Below are 21,158 nucleotides of genomic sequence, written 5' to 3'. Positions count from 1 at the left end.
ACGGAAGTTGCGTAGCGCTCCGTACTTCAGATGCCCCTGCGAGAATCAGGGAGGAAAGAGAGTATCGCTCTTCTTATTCCTCAAAGTCTGCTACGCAAGGAACCTACCGCGTAACCCCTTCTAGAGGGTAGGGAAAAGCTAGGCCGAGGCGTACGTTACGTAAGCGCGCGGCGTACGCAGGTTGCGTAACTCAGGCTGACGTAGAGCAGGAAGAGCCCGACCGTTTTGCGTAAAATTCTTCCGCGGGCTGTACTGGAAGGGCTGGCGGAGGGTCGGAGTATTACGCTAATCGTGCAGCGTAGCGGCGCTTAGAGAATAAGGCCGTTCGGCCAGGCGCCGACTGCCCCCGTGGAGGAGACAATAACGGCGGTGCGGCGGCGGGTCCCGGCCCTGCAGCGGGTGCGGTGGGCTGCGCGGGCCCGGTGGGCCGTGCGGTGGGCTGGGGGCTGCCTCGCAGGTTGCCGGGGGGCTGTGGGCTCAGCGCCCGGGCAGCAGCGGGAGGGCCAGCAGCCATGATGTCTGCGTTCTCCTGGCTGGGAGAAAATGGCTTGATGTACCCCAAACGGGCTTCCAAAGGTTGGGTTGCATCTGCTTTATTTCTCTCGTGGGAGATGGCTGAGAGTGGGGCTGGATGCAGAGCACCCATACACACACCGAGCGCCGTTCCGATTTTACATCTTTATTATTGCCTTTAATATCAACTACTTCGGGTCATCCTCTCCAAAAAAAGTGCTTAAATAAGTGCTTAAGTTGCCGTTTCCATCAGCTATTTATTGTCCATTGAAAAGAGAAGACCCGAAGTGAACCAACTTCCGTTAAGATGAATAACACTGAAGCAGAGTTTATCCCAAAGCCTCTCAAATGGTTCCGAGAAGATAAAAATGCAGCGGGGGAAGACAGCGACCTTCACAAACCTTCATCCCAACTTACTGCCTTGGCGGTTATCAGCTGTACGTTTGCATGAGTTTCCTGCCTATTCTTTGGCGTCTCCGATCCCTCCAGGAGTTATTGCAAATGTGGCTTCATTTTCGGGCATCTCAGGACTTGGGGGGGGGGGGGGGGGGGGAGAAAACAACAGGTGTTAAATGTAGTTACGGAACCGTCTCCCAAAGGTTTTAAGTAAAAGCAACGTGGAACGCTTCAATGTCTCTATGAGATAAGCTCAATGTTATCGGGATGAGAACACGTGAAACCCACCTCTCTGAAGATGAGAAACGTGAGGGGAAAGGAGGAAGCGTGGGAGAAGGGAAGGTTCTGTCTGTGCAAACTCGTCCTCCACGTTTCAGCTCGTGACCAGGAGCACTGGGCTCTCCGCACAGTTCTGCTAAGATGTTTGTTAATGACTCGCGTCCGCCCCAGCTTAGCGTGTGAAACTGATACCCTCCGAGGTCAGCAAAAGTGAGTGATTTAACAGCTCTGGAATGTTCCTGCCAAGGGACAGCCATGGCTCCGGGCGGCCTGGTCTGCTGGTTGGCGACCCTGCACATAGCAGGGGGGTTGAAACGAGATGATCATTGTGGTCCTTTTCAACCCAGGCCATTCTGTGATTCTACGATTTGATAGTCTTCTTGAAGAGATGAACATGGAGTAGGATTTATGAGGAAAGGATACATAACGCAATATATGCAGGACAACTTGGAATCTACTAACCTAAACCTACTAATCGCTCTGGCCTTTCAGATTTTCTCTCAACATACCACCCAGATGCACGGTTCATTTGAAACCACCAATCGGTTCACAAGCTATTCAGTTTCGGTGCAGTGAACTTTGACACCCTACTGTGTTCATAACGCAGCTTCTTCCCTGAGAAGGGACGAGGGTTTACCTGTCGTATATCTTTGCAATACGCAGCTCCCCTCTCCCTTTCCTCAAACTGATTCGGGTTGTTGAAGCATGAGCGAGGATGTGGCCCCCAACGGGCTTCTTTGGGTCTGCCTGAAAGCTAAACCAGGGAAGAAAAAAACAGTGATGATTCACCATGCAATTTCCATGGGCTAATAGTGGGATTAACTGTCAGGCAATGCACGGTGAAGTCAGCAATGAATAATAAACAGGCAAAATTCAAAAGAGGATCTAAACACACCTGCCTCAAGATAGGATGCTCACATGCACAGTGCTCAGTGTTCTCTCATCAAATTCAAGAGGCTCAAGGATGTAAGCCCTACACAATGTATATACACTGCTTCAAAAGACAATTGGGTGGGTTTTTTTTTTTCAGTAGTTGTTATGTTTTGTTCTGTTCATTCAAGACACAGTGAAAGAAAGAGGGCTGGAGCACCTCTCCTATGAGGAAAGGTTGAGGGAACTGGGCTTGTTTACTTTGGAGAAGAGAAGGCTCCAGGGAGACCTCACTGTGGCCTTCCAGTGCTTGGAAGGGAGCGTATAAACAGGAAGGGGAGAGGCTGTTTACAAGCGTGGATAGTGATAGGACAAGGGGGAATGGTTTTAAACTGGGACAGGGGAGGTTTAGGTTAGATATTAGGAGGAAGTTTTTCACACAGAGGGTGGTGACGCACTGAACAGGTTGCCCAAGGAGGCTGTGGATGCCCCATCCCTGGAGGCATTCAAGGCCAGGCTGGATGTGGCTCTGGGCAGCCTGGTCTGCTGGTTGGTGACCCTGCACACAGCAGGGGGGTTGAAACTGGATGACCATTGTGGTCCTTTTCAACCCAGGCCATCCTATGATTCTATGAAATCATCATGCCAGCCAGGAAAAATAAATCATTTTTTAAAAATTATCACAACTGAGAGAAACCTATAGGTGTCATATGTGAATGACTTGTGATACCAGAAAGACCAAAGAACAGTCTGAAATAGTTAAAACAGAGGAGCACGCCTTCATGTCAATGATTCTTGCTCAGTCTCAGTTCTCATCTCTGTTAAATACGTAACCAAATATGTAACCAAAAGAGAAGAAATTTGACAGTGAGAGTATCGTACGTCATAGTTGCTCCTGGATCAGCGGTCATCTGATTGGTCACAAACACAGCCACATTATATTCTGCAATAGAAAACAATGCAAAGAAGACGAACTGTATCAAATTAGATCTCAAAAATATCCTCATGTTCACGATAAGATCAAGGTTGCTACTGAGGCACTTCAAATTTCCAAGGAAAGAGAAGCAAATGTTCCTTATGTCTGCTGGCCGGGGTTAACAGGAAGACAGCCTAACTTTGCTCTTGTAATATCTATGCCAAAAATGAGCATTTTTCAGAGTTCCGCTGAACAAGTCTTTCTCAATTCCCATCTTCTCCATTGGCTCCATGCCCTAGGCCTCTTCTCCCTCCCTCTGACCGTTCCCCCCCTTTTTTTTTTGGTGTTTACTACATAAATACATTTACGCATTCCTCATCAATGTTTCTAAGCCATTCCAAAAAAGGAAGAATCCTCTTCATTCCATCATCATCCCTCAGAGCGTTGTGCAGTAATTAGAATGAGGCGAGGGACACAGCCTCCTCTCTCTGTGCCTTCTCCATTTTTATCCTGTTCTCTACGTTTCTTGTGTATTTAGACTGTAGAAGCTGGGGGAAGGCTGGATATTTGTCTAGTTTCAAAACCTGTCTTTCCATTTAGGAGTTCTCTTAGCAGTATTTCTGGGAGAATTCTAAATGTTAAATAATCCTAAAGACTCCTCTATCTATATGTATATCTATCTCTATATTTCACATATTGAAATAATATACTTTTGTTTCTTTTTGGTAACTGACAGACGTGTAAAGTGAGGAAAGATCCCTGGGCCAGTACCTGATTTGATAATACACTTGGTGATCGTGCCACCAAAAATTGCTGTTTCAGTAACTCCAATCCATGTTGTCCATATTTTGCGATGTTTTCTTACCTTCTGATATTTTTTGGAGCCTGGAGAGCATCTGAGCAAGTTTCTGTTGTCGTTCAGCCAGCTCTCCACGACCACTGAAATCCACACGGAAGAGTGCCATGATGGAGTCAATGATCTATATTATAATTGCACTGGATAAGTCAATACAGTGAAAGACAACAACAACAAAACCTATTCTGAAAGCAGCAAGTGTATGAAAAATAAAAATTAGTCTTGTACCAATAGCTTGAAGATACCAGCTTCCTCATGGAACTTGGCTGCTACATAGTCAAGCAATTCCATCTGATGTTCACCTGATGGGAAGAGCAGTTGACAAATGAAATTAGGGTCAGAAAGAGCTCTGAAGCAAGAAGAGCCTGAATTTGGAAATTCCACTTTAAATGTCTGCATTCTTTGTATTTTCACCCCCAGCAGTTTTAGGAGTTCATTGTCCATTAACAAGCTACTTCTCCAGTACCCAATAGTGCTTGTGCTTCTGCTAGCTCCACTTTCCACTTGCTCAGCCAACAACAATTCTTTGTGAAGAGTTCCACGAAACAGCCTTATTTTGAGAGTTGAAAACCAACAGAATTGTTTGAAATGAACATTGAATTAAACAACACAAAGAAATTGTATTGCCGTATTATTTACGTTCATGTAAAAGTCCCATTTACTTGAAGTTTTAATGCAATTTCATCTGTCAGAGTGCATGAAACTGTTTCTATGAAGGTCCATTCACAAAATTATAGAGAATTATCGACAGCATTTATAGAACTAGCTTACATTCAGACATTAATTGTTGCTTCTGTTACTAAGATGGTACACTGACAACTATAATACATGTGGCGGAATTGTTGCAGCATACTACAGAACCTTATGCAGTACAGCTGGGCTGGAATACTTACCCTGAGCTAGTCTGCTAGAGTACAACACCAGAAAAAGAAAACAGAAGCTAGCTTGTAACTTCTTTTGCTAGCAACAAAATGTAATTTACCATCCTTAAGCGGGCAATCTCACTTAAGCAACTGAAAACTATTAAAACAGAGAAAAATCATAGATATCATGGCAGTTGCATGATGGTCTTACTAGTATATGCACGTGCATACAGCACGTTGTCAAGGACTGCATCATGGTCAACGTTGAAGCGATCAGCAATGTCACGAAGACGGTCTGGTCGGCTGACATCAGTCAGAGTTAAGGATTTCTCTTTGTACAAACCATGCTCTGAAAACACTAAAACTCCATCCCAAAATAAATATGTGGAAAAAAAGAATATTTGTTCTAATCCTAGAGAAGACTGACTTTTCACACTGTCTTACATACCCTAAGGACAGCTTGGGGCTCTTGATGATAATTGTTTTGTGTTTAGGGTTTGACACATGGATATACATGCTCTGGGGATTTGGCAGTAAGCAAAACCTATATATATACACAGTCTATCATAGACATTAAGTTAGTTCTTAGATAAATTTATTTTGAGATAAATAGAAATACATCACCTATCATCTATCATTACATCTATCATCTGTCTATCTGTTTATCTATTCATTGCTTTCTATAATCTGTCACCACTAAGAAAGCATGTTAAATCCTAAGGAAATACTCAAAAGAAAATCGATATTCTGACTCACTTTTCCAGCTTGGATCAGATAAAATGACAGAAAAAAAGCCACTGCCCTGTGGGCCACTACACACTGTGCTCTCCAAGTTTTCTGTGTCCATCAGATTGTTTCCCATGCATGAAGCCATCTGGAGCCTCCTACTTGCATGAAATTAGAACAAAATGAACTGTCTTTCCAGTTCAAGGTACCTGTAGCTTTCAACAGCCCAAAAGATACAAAGTGTTTTCGGTATCAATGAAGATAATCTTTCCACCAGTGTAGCCCTTGGGCCCTGGCAGCTGAGCTGTCACTGGAAACAATCAGAATAAAATGAATAGCTGGGGAAAATATTTTCTCATGCTATTATTTTTAATGAAATACGATGACTCTTTACCTGTATCACAGAGAGCCACTGGTTTTAATCAATGTGGAAATCACTAGTCTAGCCTCTTTGAAGTGAATAAGCTAAAATACTCAATCCATTCAGTTGTGATCATTCAGGCGAAAGTATATAACTCTGCTGACTAACTTAGATTGTATTGAATGGAAGAGTCTTCATTTTTCCAGAAGGCTCCACAATTCCCTTTATGCCACAGTGTCCATTTTAGTGAATGTTTGTCTACCCGATATCGTGTAACTATATTCCAGAAGTGTAATAGTTACAATAGTTATCATTGACTACTATCTACACATTGTGAGATAGTGCTGCAGAATCAGAGTCCTGCTATGTCTGGCATTGCCAAAGTCTTTGTTTAACCAGTTCATGTTAGCCACTGGTATCCTTTCTGTGCCCTTTTAGAACATCGTCGTCAGCAAAACTTCTCAAACGCAGGAAAATAAAAGCATTGCTGACAAAGAATCTTGCCTTTGCCATTTCCTGAGCAATGCTCCTGTCCCCCTATAAGTCCTATTTGTGCTCTGCTTTTCCAGGTAGTGTGTGTTGCTCCCTAAGATGGCTTATGGTATTCTCTCTCCTTCTGGCAAAACTTAGATTGATGTGAGCATCATTAACAAGTAATTACCTACATGAGTTCTGTATTCAAACGCAACTAATAGATGTAAGAGTCACCAAGTTTTCACTATACTTGTAGAGATAGAATATTCTGACTTGCTTTTATGTGTTGAATTTTTATATTGTTGTAATGAAAAAAAGCCACTCCCTGTTTTAAGGTAGCACACTTACCACAAAGGGTATGAGATAGCTGTGTTTTGCCTGTCCGGAACTCTGTTAAATAAAGAAAAAAAATAAAAGTCATTTTTTTTCTTTTTTTTTTGTCTTGTGACTGCAAAAATTCACCTCTATTTCTGTATTTGTACGTTTGTACATTTCAATCCTGATATATAAATCACATTATGTGCAGTAGAAATGTCTTGCATTAAAAGCAAAATCTGGAATGCTTTGATCTGATCTTGCTTGGCTGCTGTGTTTATTTCTACTTTTCTGTAGAAGGTAAGTACCACAGGGCACGTATGGAAAATCGGTAACTGAGGAAGGAGGAAAAATGAGTGGTTGGGTCCACTTTGACCCCCAAAAACAGGATCAGGCCCAGTTGCATTTTCAGCAAAATGATCAAGAAGTTTAGGAGTTTTTTAATCTCACAACATCATATCATACAGTTCTCCAATTTATCTTCTCTAAAGAGAAGATTTCTGTGTTTCCCAAACTCTTCTTACTGTTTTTGAAGTGCTAACCACTAACTGATGGAATTTACTCTAACAATAGCTTAACTGTGATTGCAAAACCTTGTGTGAAATTCAATGCATCCTGAGTGTACATAAACAGAATATCTTTTGTGCCATTACCGCAGAGGAACAGAGATTGCATCAGGGAAATCTTTTCTATAATAGGAAATAGTTAATAGTAGTATTAATAATGGTATCTCGTTCTGAATCCGCATGCCCCCCAAGTCTAGTGATTACTCAGCTCAAACTTAGTCTGCAAGCAATTCAACATGAAAAAAGGGAAAAAAAAAACTATGGATTATTTCTTCTTCCAATCATGCAAGTACTCATCCTTGACTACAATGTGACGTTTCATAGATGTGGTCCAGCTCGATTTGAAATCTAAACTATTCTTTGTCTGTTTGATAATACTCATTTAATGTAGTTTTCTCACCTCCGAAGGCCTCAGTGATTGCCATGCTTTCAATCCCACCACCCAGAAGTTTGCTGCAGAAAGGAAGAGAATTATGATATAGTTAAAGCCACAAAATCACAAGAGGAAATGAAAAAAGAACATTTCTTTCTGCTTCAAGACAAGTTATACCTGTCCTAAAGCAGGGCACTCAATGACCACTGATTGAAAAAATAGTAACTCAATCTTCCTTACTGCATGCGAGAGAAAAATGTATAGAAATTATTACTGGAAGAGAGAAGAGAGAAAACATCTCTGAAAGATAAAGTTCCATAAAAGTATTTCAAGGGAAGTCTTTTAGACTTAATGATTTTGACTGTAGGCCTTCAGGTTGTTTATTTAATTAGGTGAAAAAACGATGATCAGGATCATCAAACGATGGTCAGGATTTTTGGATGCAAACCGTTTATTTACAATGACTGCCTGGTTTCCCTCAGAAAAGGAGTTGGTTTTGTTGCTTACTGATTCAGGCATCTTTGAGCCAGCACTAGCTCTAAATGTAAAATAACCTACATGTCCTAACTGAATTGTTGTTCTTTTATACTTTTGTTTCTCATTGAAGACAACAATCAGAACAGTTTGTACTAAGGCAGGATAAAAGTAGATGTAAGCTTACTCGAATTCCTGGCTGCCAGTAGTAATATGAAATACCATCTTCCGTTTTTCACTGTACTCGAATGCAGTTAGGAAGCCTGGCTCCTAAGGAAGACCAAAGAGAACACGAGAGGTTTATTTTGTTGAGCCTTAAGCTGAAGGCAGAGTGTGATATCCCACCCAGGTAACTTCTGTCTACCCCAGCCTCATTTACACACACACTGGGCATGAAAAGCACCACATTTATCTGGTTGCTGCAAAATATAAAGAATATAAAGAATACTGAACCAGATTATTTTCAAAATCATCTTGATGATGTGGTAAAAAATTCTATACAGAGAAATGCTGCATGGCATTTCAGAGAGGCCAGCATAAATTTAAATTATCAAGAGAGTGATTGGCTTACAATCAGCTTATTTGCAGCTTCTTTAATCTTGTCCACTTTGACCTCTGAAAGCCCTTTTACATTGCACAGTGCTCGTCTTGTTGTCATCTGGACTCCTTTGATAGTGCAGATCCCAACTGACTTCAGTTTTTTAATATCTGCCACATTCTGTGAAGAAAGTTCCTTTCTATGAGTACTCGTGACAGATAACAACTAGTTGGCAAAGCAAACCTTTGAAACGCTTTGCTATAAACTTATCTGCATGTATATGTCCACAAAGAAACGTATTTACAAAGTAAACTCTTCCTTATGTAGTCTGTGACACCTGAATATCAGAAAACTTTGAGTCACGTCAGTGTGAGGGATCATGGTGCAGACTATGCTGGGTCTGGTTGTACTCAACCTGTCCCTGTTCAGTGCCAGTCTTTCTAGATCCAAGCTAACAGTAAAGAGACAGAATGAATGATTTCAGGTACTGTGGAGTCTAACCTAAAAAACCCCGTCAAACTCAATCTGTCCTTGTTCCCTTTGCACACATAATCTGTAAACCAGGTAATCTGATCACAACCAGGAGCTGACTTGCATAGGTGGTAGGATGCTGACTCTAACCGCTGTGACGTTCCTGCATGTTGACAGTAAGTCCAAAGCAAAACACACCTAACCTGCCAGATCCAACAGGCACTTGCATCTGGAATGAGCTTACTAGAGTTTTTAATTCATTGGATACAGCATGACTTCATTTAGCACCCTACAGGCATATTTTGCCTTCTCCCACCTCACTTTACAAATCTGATATCACTAGAAATTTAAAGGCAAGGAACAAATAACTCACAAGAAACATACCATGGGAAAGGTTGGGGGTAATACTTCAATTTACCATTTCTGGCCAAGTTTTTAATTAAAAGAACAAACAAACAAACAAACCACACTATGAGCTGGATGAATCATTCATAGTGTGTGGATATATGAGACTTAAGATGGGAGAGGAGCTATGGAAAGAATTAGTCATGGTCATTGGGAAGCTTATTTTTCATCCTGTGAGATATTTTTGACTATTACATTAAGAGGGATAGGTGAGGTAAAAACAATCACAAATAGAAATGGCTCTTCCACTCATAAAAAAAACCCTCAAAAATCAGTAATTAAAAACAAAAATTGAGCTGTTGTTCATGTAGTGCTTTTATATTAAGACAATGGACTTCTGCTGCAAAGATCATTTTTGTAGGCCAAAACTCACTCTTCAACTTCCTCATTTCTTCAGTGGCCTTGTCTTTCTGATCTCATCAAACTTAAGGCTGCTCCACGTTACAATTCCCTGAGCAGTAGATCTGGTTGCAGAAGTTCTTGTTCTCTGCTTCCCAGGTATGTCTTTTACCAATTGTTTGTTTGCCAGCCAGAGCGCTAGAATTCTCTTCTTCTAGTTGATACCACGAAGCATTCAGCAGTTGTTCTGGCTGGATACACCGACACACCTGCCCTCTTACACCAGCTGCTTAGCCTGATCCTTCCAACCTTTTTATGTATCATCTCTGCCTATGCCTCTGAGATGGAAACGGGAGCATAGCAAGAATTTAAATGAACAAACAAACAAACAACATAAATCATATTTTTCGTTGTCATACTTTTTGCATGGATTGATTTACAAATCTAGTTCACAGCGTGGCCACAACAGATGTGCCAGAAGAAGCAATAGCATGCCTGAGGGTAGGAACACTCAGCAGTGGCATTGGGATCACAGAAACTGAATTCCTATCAAACACTTTTGAACATCAAACCCCAGCCTGGGTTCTGATCATCTGACTATTTGTGGCTGTGTTGACACATCTACTGAGTACTTCTCTCGCTATGCCTGTGGGGAGGGGGGGAATCTAAAACCATAAAAACTACTTCTTTAAGCAAGAGAATTTGATAGGTATAGTTCATCATATGCTCACTGGCACAGATGAGAATAACATCTTCCCCTAGGAAGTAGGAATAAACATTTGGATGGGAGAAGAAAAATAATAGAAAAGGAGCAGGAGACTCTTAGTAAACCAGATCTGTCTCCAAAACCAGTATGATGATGAACAGTCTAAGCCACTACTCTTTATTTTCAAGATTTTCCATAACTCATCAACATTTTTCTGCATACTGTGCCTCACTCAATATTGACAAGCTTATACAGCTCTCTTTCAGCTCATGAGGTCAGCCTCTTTGGACTAATTTTAATTTTTTAACACAAGAATTTGTGTATTTTTCTTATACTGTGCCATCGTTACAGCTCACTACCTCATTATCCTCTTCAGAAGTCTGACAACGAATTGTCAATAAGAAAGTGAACAACAATTACATTGCTGACGTGCTGAGTGCAGTAACTTTCCCATTGTGTCTGTGTCATCCCTGTCTGTATCCATCTACAGTCGTTTATCTTAAATTTGAAATTACTTCAGGCAAACCAAACTTCTTATTCTGCTTTCCTAACACTGAACATCCTGACCATGAATCAGTCTCCTAAGTAAATATATAATAACAGTACTCCAAATAAAAAGCTAATGTTTACGTGACAGTAATGTTGATGATGAGAACAATTCATATTTGACGAAAAAACTCTCCACTTACTTCTCCAGCTATTAACAGTTTGTTCACTCCCACTCTACTCCCTTAAACAGCCTTCCAAAAATAATTTAGCAACAACTGCCACAGTGTAATTTCAAGTGAACCAAAAATGCAGGTATAATTACAAAGACTGGCAGGAACAGGAAGTGATCTACTACACAGCTTTCAGATAAGTTAGCATCTAGTTGGCTTTTCAAGAAGTACTGGGTGCTAAATATTTTGAATATCTTGACACTTTATTTAGGAATCTAGTGAGAATGAGATATTTTGAAAACCTGTCTTATCACCAAAGGCAAAATTTGTCTTCACATGACTGATTTAGAATTCACTGCGAGGAGAAATTTACATGGGCAATGCTGTGCAGAGAAGTCATTGGTAATACTTACAATCCCATGCTTTTGGAGCAGGTCAATGTCCTGAAAAAAGGATTCCTAAAAAAATAAAAATAAAAATAAAATTGAAAATAGTTTTTTTCTTTTTCTTAAACTTCCATCTATCTCACTATGCGTTTCAAATTTGTAAACCTTGAAATGGTTTTCCCTAATAACACGTCTTGTTGAACTACCAAAATAAGAAAACCCAGAGTAAGCCAAGAAGGCCTACACATTTCCTACCACTTTCTTCATCAAATATATCTTCACAGGCAAGTAATTCTCTGCTGTGTTAATAAACTTGTGTTTGGATCACATCTTGACTCTTTCAACCACTGTTCTTCAGCCTTTTCTGGCTGATGACCACTCCTTGGAAGCTTAAAATTAACTGATAATCCTCTGGCATTTAATATTGATGCACAAGATATAAAGCAATAATGATAATTCCATTAAAAACTGTGCATAGCTTTGGAAAGGTTAATGAAGAGCATTTGAAGAACGCAACTGTACAGGGACTCTGGCAATGAGATTTTCTTGGTATTAGACTGTAACAAAATTTTAAATGAATTGAACTTCCTGGTGGTCTTTGGGGACTTTCTGTCTCTCTCTGTGGGCTTCAGTACACTGTAACAGTACCTTCAGATACCCGCTGCACCTGTTTTTCAAAGAACCATAAATTTACCTCATCATCATGGTATCCAGATTCTTCTTGGACTACTTGATCCTCCATGGCCTTCATTGTGAAAGAGCAGGCAATAAAGTATTGATCGGTACTGAGAAATGCAAACAAAGACAGTATTGAGACCATAATAAATGTGCAAGTAACTGTAAAAGGACTTCTAAAATGTCCTCAAACTGCACAGACTTTAAGTATGTCGTCACATATGGATTTAAACTCGGATTCTGTATCCCACTCATTCTCCAAAAGGAGAAAACTTCCTGTGTTACCCTCCAATGAACTGATTTGTCTAGAAAAGGTTTAACTGGTGTTAAGAAAACAGAACTCACTCCCTTGTAAGAATCTTGGGTCCCAGTGTGAGTTTGGAGGTGGGAACATTTTAAATGAGTTATCATTAGTAGAATTTATTTCCATAAGCAGTAGCACTGTTAAATAAAAAGGACAGTATTGCCTCTTTAAGTTAAATGAAAGCAGGAAAAATGAACAGTTCCTTACAAATGTGATTTCATAACCTGCTGTATCAGTTTTATCATTTTGTAAATTGTTAGGTTGCTTCTGTCTGAACTGTCACCTTGCCTTCATTGCTCTAGTTTTGTAAAATGCCTCATCCAGAAGATTGTATATGTTTGCTTACTCATCCTCCTTAATAAAGTCCATGAAAAGAATATGATGTTTACTGTGAACCTACAAGATGAGCTACATTTAACTGAGGATGAGATAATTTAGAATAAATTGCTGCAAATAGCTTTTTTTTTTTCCCCAGCTTTCAAATAGATACATAAGGTCTGCATAATTTGTTGACAAGAATCACAGAATCACATATTCATAGAATTATATCAGTTGGAGGGGATCCTTAAATATCATCTAGTCCAACTCCCCTGCAACGAACAGGGACACCTACAGGTAGATCAGGGTGCTCAGAGCCCCTCCAGCCTGACCTTGGATATCTCCTAGGAGGGGACATATAACACCTCTCTGGGAAACCTGTTCCAGTGCCTCACCACCCTAGCTGTAAAACACTTTTTCCTTATAACCAGACTAAATCTTTTAGTTTGAAACCATTTCTCCTTGTCCTATCCCAACAGGCCCCGCTAAGGAGTCTGTCCCCTTCTTAAAGCCCCCCTTCAGATACTGAAAGGCTGGTCTCAGATCTCCCCAGAGCCTTCTCTTCTCAAGGCTGAACAGCCCCAGCTCCCTCAGCCTGTCAATCTCATATATGCAGCAGATAGGAAAAGTGAGAAAGAAAATAAGATTTTAAGATGATCTTATTTGGGTTTTGAAGTGAATATATGATGCAATCACTTTCATTAACATTTAGTGGAAACATTCCTACAAAATCAGCTGTTTCTGATAGTGTCAGGATATGGGTTTTTTTTTTGCATTGCAGCCTTCCAGTATTTAAAAGGGGATTCTAAACAGGAGGGGAATCAACTTCTTACTTGGGTAGATAGTGATAGGACAAGGGGGAATGGTTTTAAGCTCAAGGAGAGAAGGTGTATATTAGATGTCAGGGGGAAGTTCTGCACAGAGAGAGTGGTGAGGCTCTGGCACAGCTGCCCAGAGAGACTGTGGAAGCCCCATCCCTGGAGGTGTTCAAGGCCAGGTTGGATGGAGGCCTGGGCAACCTGATCTAGTACCAGATCTGGAGGTTGGCAGCCCTGCCTGTGTCAGGGGGGTTGGAACTTGATGAACCATAGGGTCCCCTTCCTACACAAGCCATTCTATGATTCTGTGATTCTGTTTTCTTTTGTTTCAGAACCCTGACAATTATGGAATGAAAAATCATGCCTTCACTTCATACTTTATGTCAACAGGAAAAATAATTTCAATAAAATGCAAAAGTAATGCAAAAAGTATTACAACCATATCTCAACCTTCTTCTTTGTTTAAAATACCCTCCTGAAATGCACATAATCCTGCACTCCGTGCACAGTTTAAGCCCTCGATTCTCTCTCCTATTCCTCACCCTGAGGCAACTGGCACCTCCCAGCAGAAAAACCAGGCAGCCGCAGACCTGTGCCTTCCTGCAGACCAGGAGAAACAACAGAGGAATTATACCACACACTAATTGAAGCTTTAGGGATGAACCAAATCCTCCTCCCGTTGATGGTGCAGTGAAGGCTCAGAGCGTCCCAGTCGTCACAGCCTGCAATGAACCAGATATACGGTTGAAGGTGTGAAAACACGGCAAATCCATTAAGAAGTAAGGATCTTTGTGAGGAAATAGAACCGTTTTTGGGTGCCCTAGGAGCTATCTGTTGGGTACACGAGCAAGGCCTGCCTGCTGCACTGTGCTGAGCAGATGTGTGCTGTGCAACAGGCACTGGCCCTGAGCATACCATAGTGTGTTTAATAAATGGTTCGTGAGCTGACAGAAACATTGCAACCCACTCGATCGGAGCCGAGCTTGGGCCTTTATAACAAGCGGTAAAATGCCCTGTTCGCTCCTCCCCCCGGCCTCTCGAGCATCGCCGTGCTGGAATTTCACATTTAATGTCTCGGGAGAAAATCAATGATTGATCATGTACCAACACACGCATTTATTTGGCTTTCCCTCGCCAGCTGCCTTTTCGAGGGATGTAAATTCACGCTCCCAGAAGGCTGAGGCACCGCAGAACCTACACCCAGCCCTTGGTGATCACCGACACACCCCGGCAAAATCACCACAGTCCCCGACCCCACCTCAGCCCCAGCGCCTCCCTGAGCGCCTCCTCCTGAGGCAGCGCCCCGCCTTTCCCGCCCAGGGAATGACAGCAATGGCGCTGCCCGGTTCCTTACCCTCCCCCCGCAGCGCAGCACAGCACTGAGCGAATGCCCTGCCAGCGCCTGAAAAATCGAGCAGTTTATGTCCGTGCCTGGATTCTGGGTGCCTAAGGCTCTGTCTGCAGAGAGGAGCTGGCTGGCACAGCTTTTGAAAACGGCATTATTCCACAAGAGCTGCTCCAGAAGAGCACTTAGGCAGGCAGTCCTTTAGCCTAAAGGTGAATCCCCTCACAAAGCATGCTTTTACTTCAGGACGGAGTGCACATGCAGGGAGTAATCTTTTTGGTGCTGCTAAGTGGCTCCACAACATCTAATGCATGTGTAAGCAGACTACTGAACAGGTTGCCCAAAGTAGTGGTGGATCCCCATCCCTGGCGACATCCGAGGTCAGGCTGGAGGGGCTCTGAGCAGCCTGATTGAGCTGTGGGTGTCCCTGTTCATTGCAGAGGAGTTGGACCAGATGGCCTTTAAAGGTGCCTTCCAGCTCAAACAATTCTATGATTCTCTCACATTTCCTCTTCTTGGAAGAGCCAATGAACGCACAGAATGTGAACACCATCTTCCAATCCAAGGTACAATTTTGGATTACAGATTACACGCAACATCCTCAAAGAGCTGGGATCACTAACTGTTCGCCTGGCTCCCAACAGATGTTAAAGAATCACAGAATCATTTCTGTTTGAAAAGACCTCAAATATCACCTAGTCCAGCCATGAGCCAATCCCCACCATGCCCAGGTGGCCCAGAACTGAACACAGCACTCGAGGTGCAGCCTCACCAGAGCTGAGCACAGAGGGACGGTCACCTCTCTGCTCCTGCTGGCTGCACTAGTTCTAATACAAGCCACGATGCCATTGGTCTTCTTGGCCACCTGGGCACACTGATGGGTCATGTTCAGCTGGCTGTCAACTAACATCCCTAGATCCTTTTCCTCCATACCCGCATAGCTTTCTAGTCGCTCAGCCTCAAGCCTGTAGCAATTCATGGGGTTGTGAACTAAGTGCAAGACTCCACATGTGATCTTATTGAGATTCATACAATTGGCCTCAGCCCATTGATCCAGCCTGCCCATATCCCACAGTAGGGCCTTCCTACCCTCAGGCGGACTGACACTTCCTCCCAGCTTGGTGTTATCTGCAAACTTACTGAGGGGGCACTCATCCAATGCAATGACTCCACACACTCCATCACCTAACATGGCGGGCTTGCCTGCCAAGCAAGTCAAGGCATTCCAATAGCATCCCATTGCCACCATCCTTACCATGAACCTACAGCTGGGTGTTGGTGAGGTGTCATCTGCATTTCCTTTCATTTGAGATTGTCCCAGCTCCAACAAGGCAAAACTCAAGTTAAACCACTGCCACAAAAAATATAAAAAATATTCAGCTGATTTTGTCATCTTCACAAAATGTTTTAAACCACGGTTACAGGAGGGAAATAATGTGGTTTTCATATTGCTTGCTTCTGGGTTTTATTTAGGTCTATATAGATCAAATTCATAGAGTCAAATATATAAATGAATGCCCTTTCTGAACTTTCAGGCTTGCAGTATGCCTGTACCTACACAGGACAGAATAATCTGATATTTGGCCTTGCAGAATATAACCCAGGAAGATTCAGCCTCCCGTGGAAATGATGGATTACATGTCTGTGCCATTAATATTAAAGAGATGCCAGGTGAATGCAGGACCACATCAGGATGGATGTGACTGAAGAAGAAAAGATGCCAGAGACAATTTATTCATTAAAGCAAACAAACACAGATGAGTGAACACATGCACGGTTACTTTTCTGAGTCAAGAAGAAATAATCTTTAAGTACATAAACTATACGAAGACATTAAGTGATAACAGTCTAAGCACCATGAGCTTCCTTTTCTTTATAATGATTTCAAAATATTACTGTAAAATAGATAATTCTTAATATGTGATAAAGGATGTCATGAAAAAAATAAGTATAAAAGGAAGACTAGAAGAAAGAAGGCCACTTTTAAGTTTTGCAAAACCTAAACCCAGTTAACAGCCTTTCAGGAGACATGCACCAATTTATCATATGCAGAGTCCATCAAAGAGACAGAGTAAGAAAGAAAAGCTTTCCCTTTTGAAAATGCATATTTTAAGATATGAAAAGCAAGCCAGTAAAAGGCAACAATAGGGCTGAAAGGGACAAGAAGAGATTATCTAGTTCAAAGCTGAATCAACTGAACTTGGAGGATGTTTGCTTGCCTGGGGAGACTGGACTTTATTTTACTAGAGGGTTGTGAGGTTTTTTTTTTGAGAAAGAACCAGATAATTTCTGGTTCTGGCTACTGGTTTCTGGTTTCTGACTACCTTTGCCATTACCCTTGAACTCCATCTTTCACTTGGTAACACAACTTTGTTTGTAGAAGTGTGCAATATACTTTAAGCTAACTTCTAGTTTTAAAAGGTCAAATAACCGTGACTAATTCTTGTATTCTTGTGTCTTCTACCGCAAGAGACAAAATGCCAGCACAGCCAGCTCTAAAATAATTGCCCCATACTGATGCATTAGTGTTACCTGCTCTTACCTGCTCCCCGCTTCTGGGGCTACAACACTGTAACTGTGTAGTTCTCTAATACAGTATTGCCATTCCCAGTATTACAGAGAATTTGCAAGGCCTCGGGGCTGAGGCTTGTCAGGCTTGCTTTCCCTGAGCTTCTTGACCCTTCTGTAACCTCATTTGACTTGGTTAGCTGGGATAGCAGCTTCTATAAATGACCAGGTGTCTCTGGCTAATTTGTTTTATTTCTGTTTATCTGTGTTGTACAGCCATCCTTTCATTAAAACAAATAAATAAACAAATAAAAGTAGCAGTAACAAATGGTTATTATGTAGAATGAGAGATTTACAGCTGGCACAATGATGTAGTGTAAAGAGATACAGGCCTGGTGCGATAGCAGAGACCTTGAGGACCACGGACACAAGATGTGGTGTAGAGGAGGACAGGCAAGTGATGATAACAGACAGGACATGGGCTCGGCAAAAGAAACTAGATGGCTATAAAGAGCTCACCAGCAATCAAAGAAGTGAAGATCTGGAGCCGGACAAAGCTGGCTTTAGAGGTAACAAAGAAATAGTATCTAATATACGTCACGTGCACCATGCATAGCAAAATCAGATGTGACATGGAGATGTAGACCAGAGAGTAAGGGTATAAATGCATGCTGGCAAACATAAAAATGACACCAGGTGAATCCTTGAGTGTGGAAGAAGAAACCACCAACGTGAACATCATATTCCTCCCAGTGAAGGACTCCAGATACTGACAGCTCTTTAGCAGTTCTCCCACACACAGCAGAATGAAACCACCAACCTTACAACCCACAGAAGTAGTGGAAGGGAGAGTGAAATACAGGGAAAAGGAGCAGAAACCAAGAAGTGTGTGTGCGTGTTTCAGTTTCATAGAAGTATTCTCACTGCATCGTTATTCTTTCCCTTTTTGTAAGTTATATCTGGATCAATAAACATTACACCTTTAAGATTTCTCTTTTACTAACAATACATTCTTGGCTTCACATATGCACGATGTTGTCTGTAAAGCAGATTCATTACTTGGTGTGCAATGAGCCAATTCCCACACACTCAGGAGAGATATTTCTTCTTGTTCAGAGCTGGTGCTCCAAGGAAGTTTCCACCAACCAAACACAACAATGCCATTTTCTTCACCATGCTCATACATTAAATGCACATGCACTCTGCCTGTGTAATACAGAACACCTACTACCTATGTATTCATAAGGTTAGACAAGCACAATACCCAATAAACATTAGACTCTTAAGATTTCTGATATAGTAACAATACGTTATCAGCTTTACATACCTACAATTCTGCACACACACAGTTGTTATAACAAAACGCAGCTGGGGAAACATGTTACTCTGACTCATGAAATAACTAATTTGGGAGACCCAGGCCTTTTTAACACTAGGAGAGCTTTCTAAACAGCTTTAGCAAAATCCAAAATAACTGTTCTTAACTAACTCCACACGCAGAGATTTTTGTTCTGGAGAAAGTGCATGTTGTTCTACTTCAGTTTAATCAACTTTATAAAGCTTATGGAAAAGATAATCGGGGAAAACAGACTAATTATGGAATAAGACTGCCCACATATGTAGCTAGGTGGGAAGTGTAGTTGCACTTGCAGACATCTTCGGTCATTTGAATTAACCTCCAAGGTCGGGAAAAAAATACTGCTGCTTTCTTCATCCTGATTTATTTACCATGAAATTATGATCAGCCTTCACAGTCAGTGACAATGCCACTGACAAGCCTGCATTTGAACTAAAGGTCAGCCACAGACCCAGTCCAAGTCTATAGGCGAATTATCTTCATTTCCCTCAAGTAAAAAGGCAGAATTGCCTCCATATTCTGCTCACGGATGAAATAGGAAACCATCATCCAAGCTCTTGGGCCTGAGTGGAACAGAGCGTGGCCAGGCTGGCATGCTCTCCCCAGCACGGCCTGCTGCAGCCCTCAGACACAGCTCTGCTCTGAGCCAGCTGGGCATTTGTCATGCTCTGCCTTATATAAATGGCTTTGCATTTCTACTCCTTGTATTCACTCTGATGCTTATCTGAACAGTAAAAAAAAGTCAAGATGGGACCAAGCAGATAGTGGGGTGGGGGAGAGAGTCAGGAGAAATTGCTTTGGTGCGATGTTGGATGGGTTTTCTCATTCGGTGGACACCCGTTGTTCCTTTAAACAGAATGCTCTGGAACTGAATGCAAATACAGGAGGGAGAATTTGCCTGGTGGAAGCTGTATACATTGGTGAGTGAGACAGGAAAGGAGAGAGAAGCACCAGAATGGGTTCTTTAGGAAACGGGGAGATAGAAAACTTGATCTAAGCAGACCAGACCCCAGAAAGAGTTAAAACAAGAAAGCTGCTTGTAGATGAAACTGCCATGCTGCAGAATACAGGACTGTGTGTATTCTTTACAGCAAAGACATTCTGACTCCTAATACAAACAAGCTGGAAGTACTGCAAATATTGTCTTAACTGCTATGGCCAAAAAAGTCAATGCTTCTCTAATTTATTCACACATCAGCATTGAAAATTAATCTAAATTAGACTCAAAGCAGAGCAGCTTTATTCACAGAAGACGGAAGAGCGGTTTTCAGTGCTGCAGCTAAAAAAGTATAATTAATTGAATGTTTTCTTTTTCTCCTCTAATATATTACAGCTCACAGAAGCGGAGTGCTTCTGTTGTCAAGTAGGTTGAATAATGCCTTGGAGTGCACCGCTCTGTTTTGTACTGAGGGCAGCATTTTCACTGGCATGCTTCAGAACCAAGAATGTATTTAATGTGCTGCTAATAGAAAATAGATCATTTCCAAGTTAAAGGAGACTTCACTGGTCACATCGGTGAATGGCATTTTGCAAGCCAAACATTCTGAATTCATATTTGGAGGAGGTTCAGCGCTGGCATTAGAGACATTTCTTCTTAAAAAAAAAAAAAAAGGAAAGAAATCCATACTGAAGAACATCAACTCGAAAAATGAATAGCTTTCACAGTGCTCCCATGTACTTAGCAAGTTTGGAAAAGTTAATGTTCTCTACCTCAGCTTCTGAGCTTGTGACAGCTTCTCTTTTAAGCCAGCCGCCCTGCAGAACTGGACGTGCTCTTCTGTTGGCGTTTCCTACTCTTGGCTTTGCTGCTGCTTCTGCAAGCGAGTCTGTATGTAAACCACAGAAACAAATATATCTTGCTCCATTTGTATTCCACGTTTGCCAGGCTGGAGGCCAGAAGAGATCCTGATCAGTTTCTTTTCAAATATTAAAGCTTAGATAGACATCAACTGCCTCATCACAGTTATTTTTACTTTAGACTAACATTTAGAACTCTCAAAAGGGTTATGGTTAGCCTTAAAATATGGCGTTTCCTTGATTTTGCTACACATAAAGCCTGAACTTGCAAATGGTTCAGATAATAATTTGCTTCAGTCTTACAATTTGCACTTCAGTGAATGATTAACGGCGATGATTCTGATGTTTAACCCCTTGCTCCTCCTTCCTTGGATTATCACTCTTTCTTTGCCTGCTTTACTGGAAGTGTGTCTGCTCCTTAACCATTTCCTCTGTCCGTGTCACACAGTAAGCTTTCAAGCTCTTCTCCCCTGGTGTTTTTGCTGAATTAGTGATGATAAATGATAAGCAATCTTTTTTGTCCCCTGAAACTCAGCACCTGCAGGTGCAC

At 41.7% G+C, this 21,158-nt stretch overlaps 1 protein-coding gene and 1 long non-coding RNA gene across 6 annotated transcripts; one reads left to right on the top strand and one right to left on the bottom strand.

The window, feature by feature from the left end:
* The first annotated feature begins 338 nt into the window (after positions 1-338).
* On the top strand, positions 339-6,827 carry LOC124417587. The gene is made up of 2 exons (XR_006932722.1): positions 339-399; positions 3,711-6,827. It is a non-coding gene; the product is annotated as an uncharacterized LOC124417587 (long non-coding RNA).
* On the bottom strand, positions 492-20,884 carry DMC1 (DNA meiotic recombinase 1). 5 transcript variants are annotated; one of them, XM_040669171.2, is made up of 15 exons: positions 16,202-20,884; positions 14,144-14,323; positions 12,181-12,271; positions 11,514-11,558; positions 8,554-8,700; positions 8,170-8,252; positions 7,536-7,588; positions 6,603-6,644; positions 5,657-5,729; positions 4,905-4,996; positions 4,059-4,132; positions 3,840-3,954; positions 2,941-3,001; positions 1,826-1,942; positions 492-1,043 (listed from the first exon to the last, which is right to left on the bottom strand). In XM_040669171.2, exons 3-15 carry the CDS (start codon positions 12,235-12,237, stop codon positions 974-976), a joined length of 1,029 nt encoding a protein of 342 aa, XP_040525105.1. In that variant the 5' UTR covers positions 12,238-12,271; positions 14,144-14,323; positions 16,202-20,884; the 3' UTR covers positions 492-973. The 5 variants fall into 5 exon arrangements, with proteins under 5 accessions (XP_040525105.1, XP_004937790.3, XP_040525104.1 ...); XM_004937733.5 differs by lacking the exon at positions 16,202-20,884 and adding an exon at positions 14,706-14,892; XM_040669170.2 differs by lacking the exon at positions 16,202-20,884 and adding an exon at positions 14,860-14,892.
* Between the last annotated feature and the right edge of the window lie 274 nt (positions 20,885-21,158).

The sequence above is a fragment of the Gallus gallus genome, chromosome 1, assembly GCF_016699485.2.
Source record: "Gallus gallus isolate bGalGal1 chromosome 1, bGalGal1.mat.broiler.GRCg7b, whole genome shotgun sequence".
In the NCBI taxonomy this organism is placed as follows: domain Eukaryota; kingdom Metazoa; phylum Chordata; class Aves; order Galliformes; family Phasianidae; genus Gallus; species Gallus gallus.
This window is presented reverse-complemented; position numbering and strand designations above follow the sequence as displayed.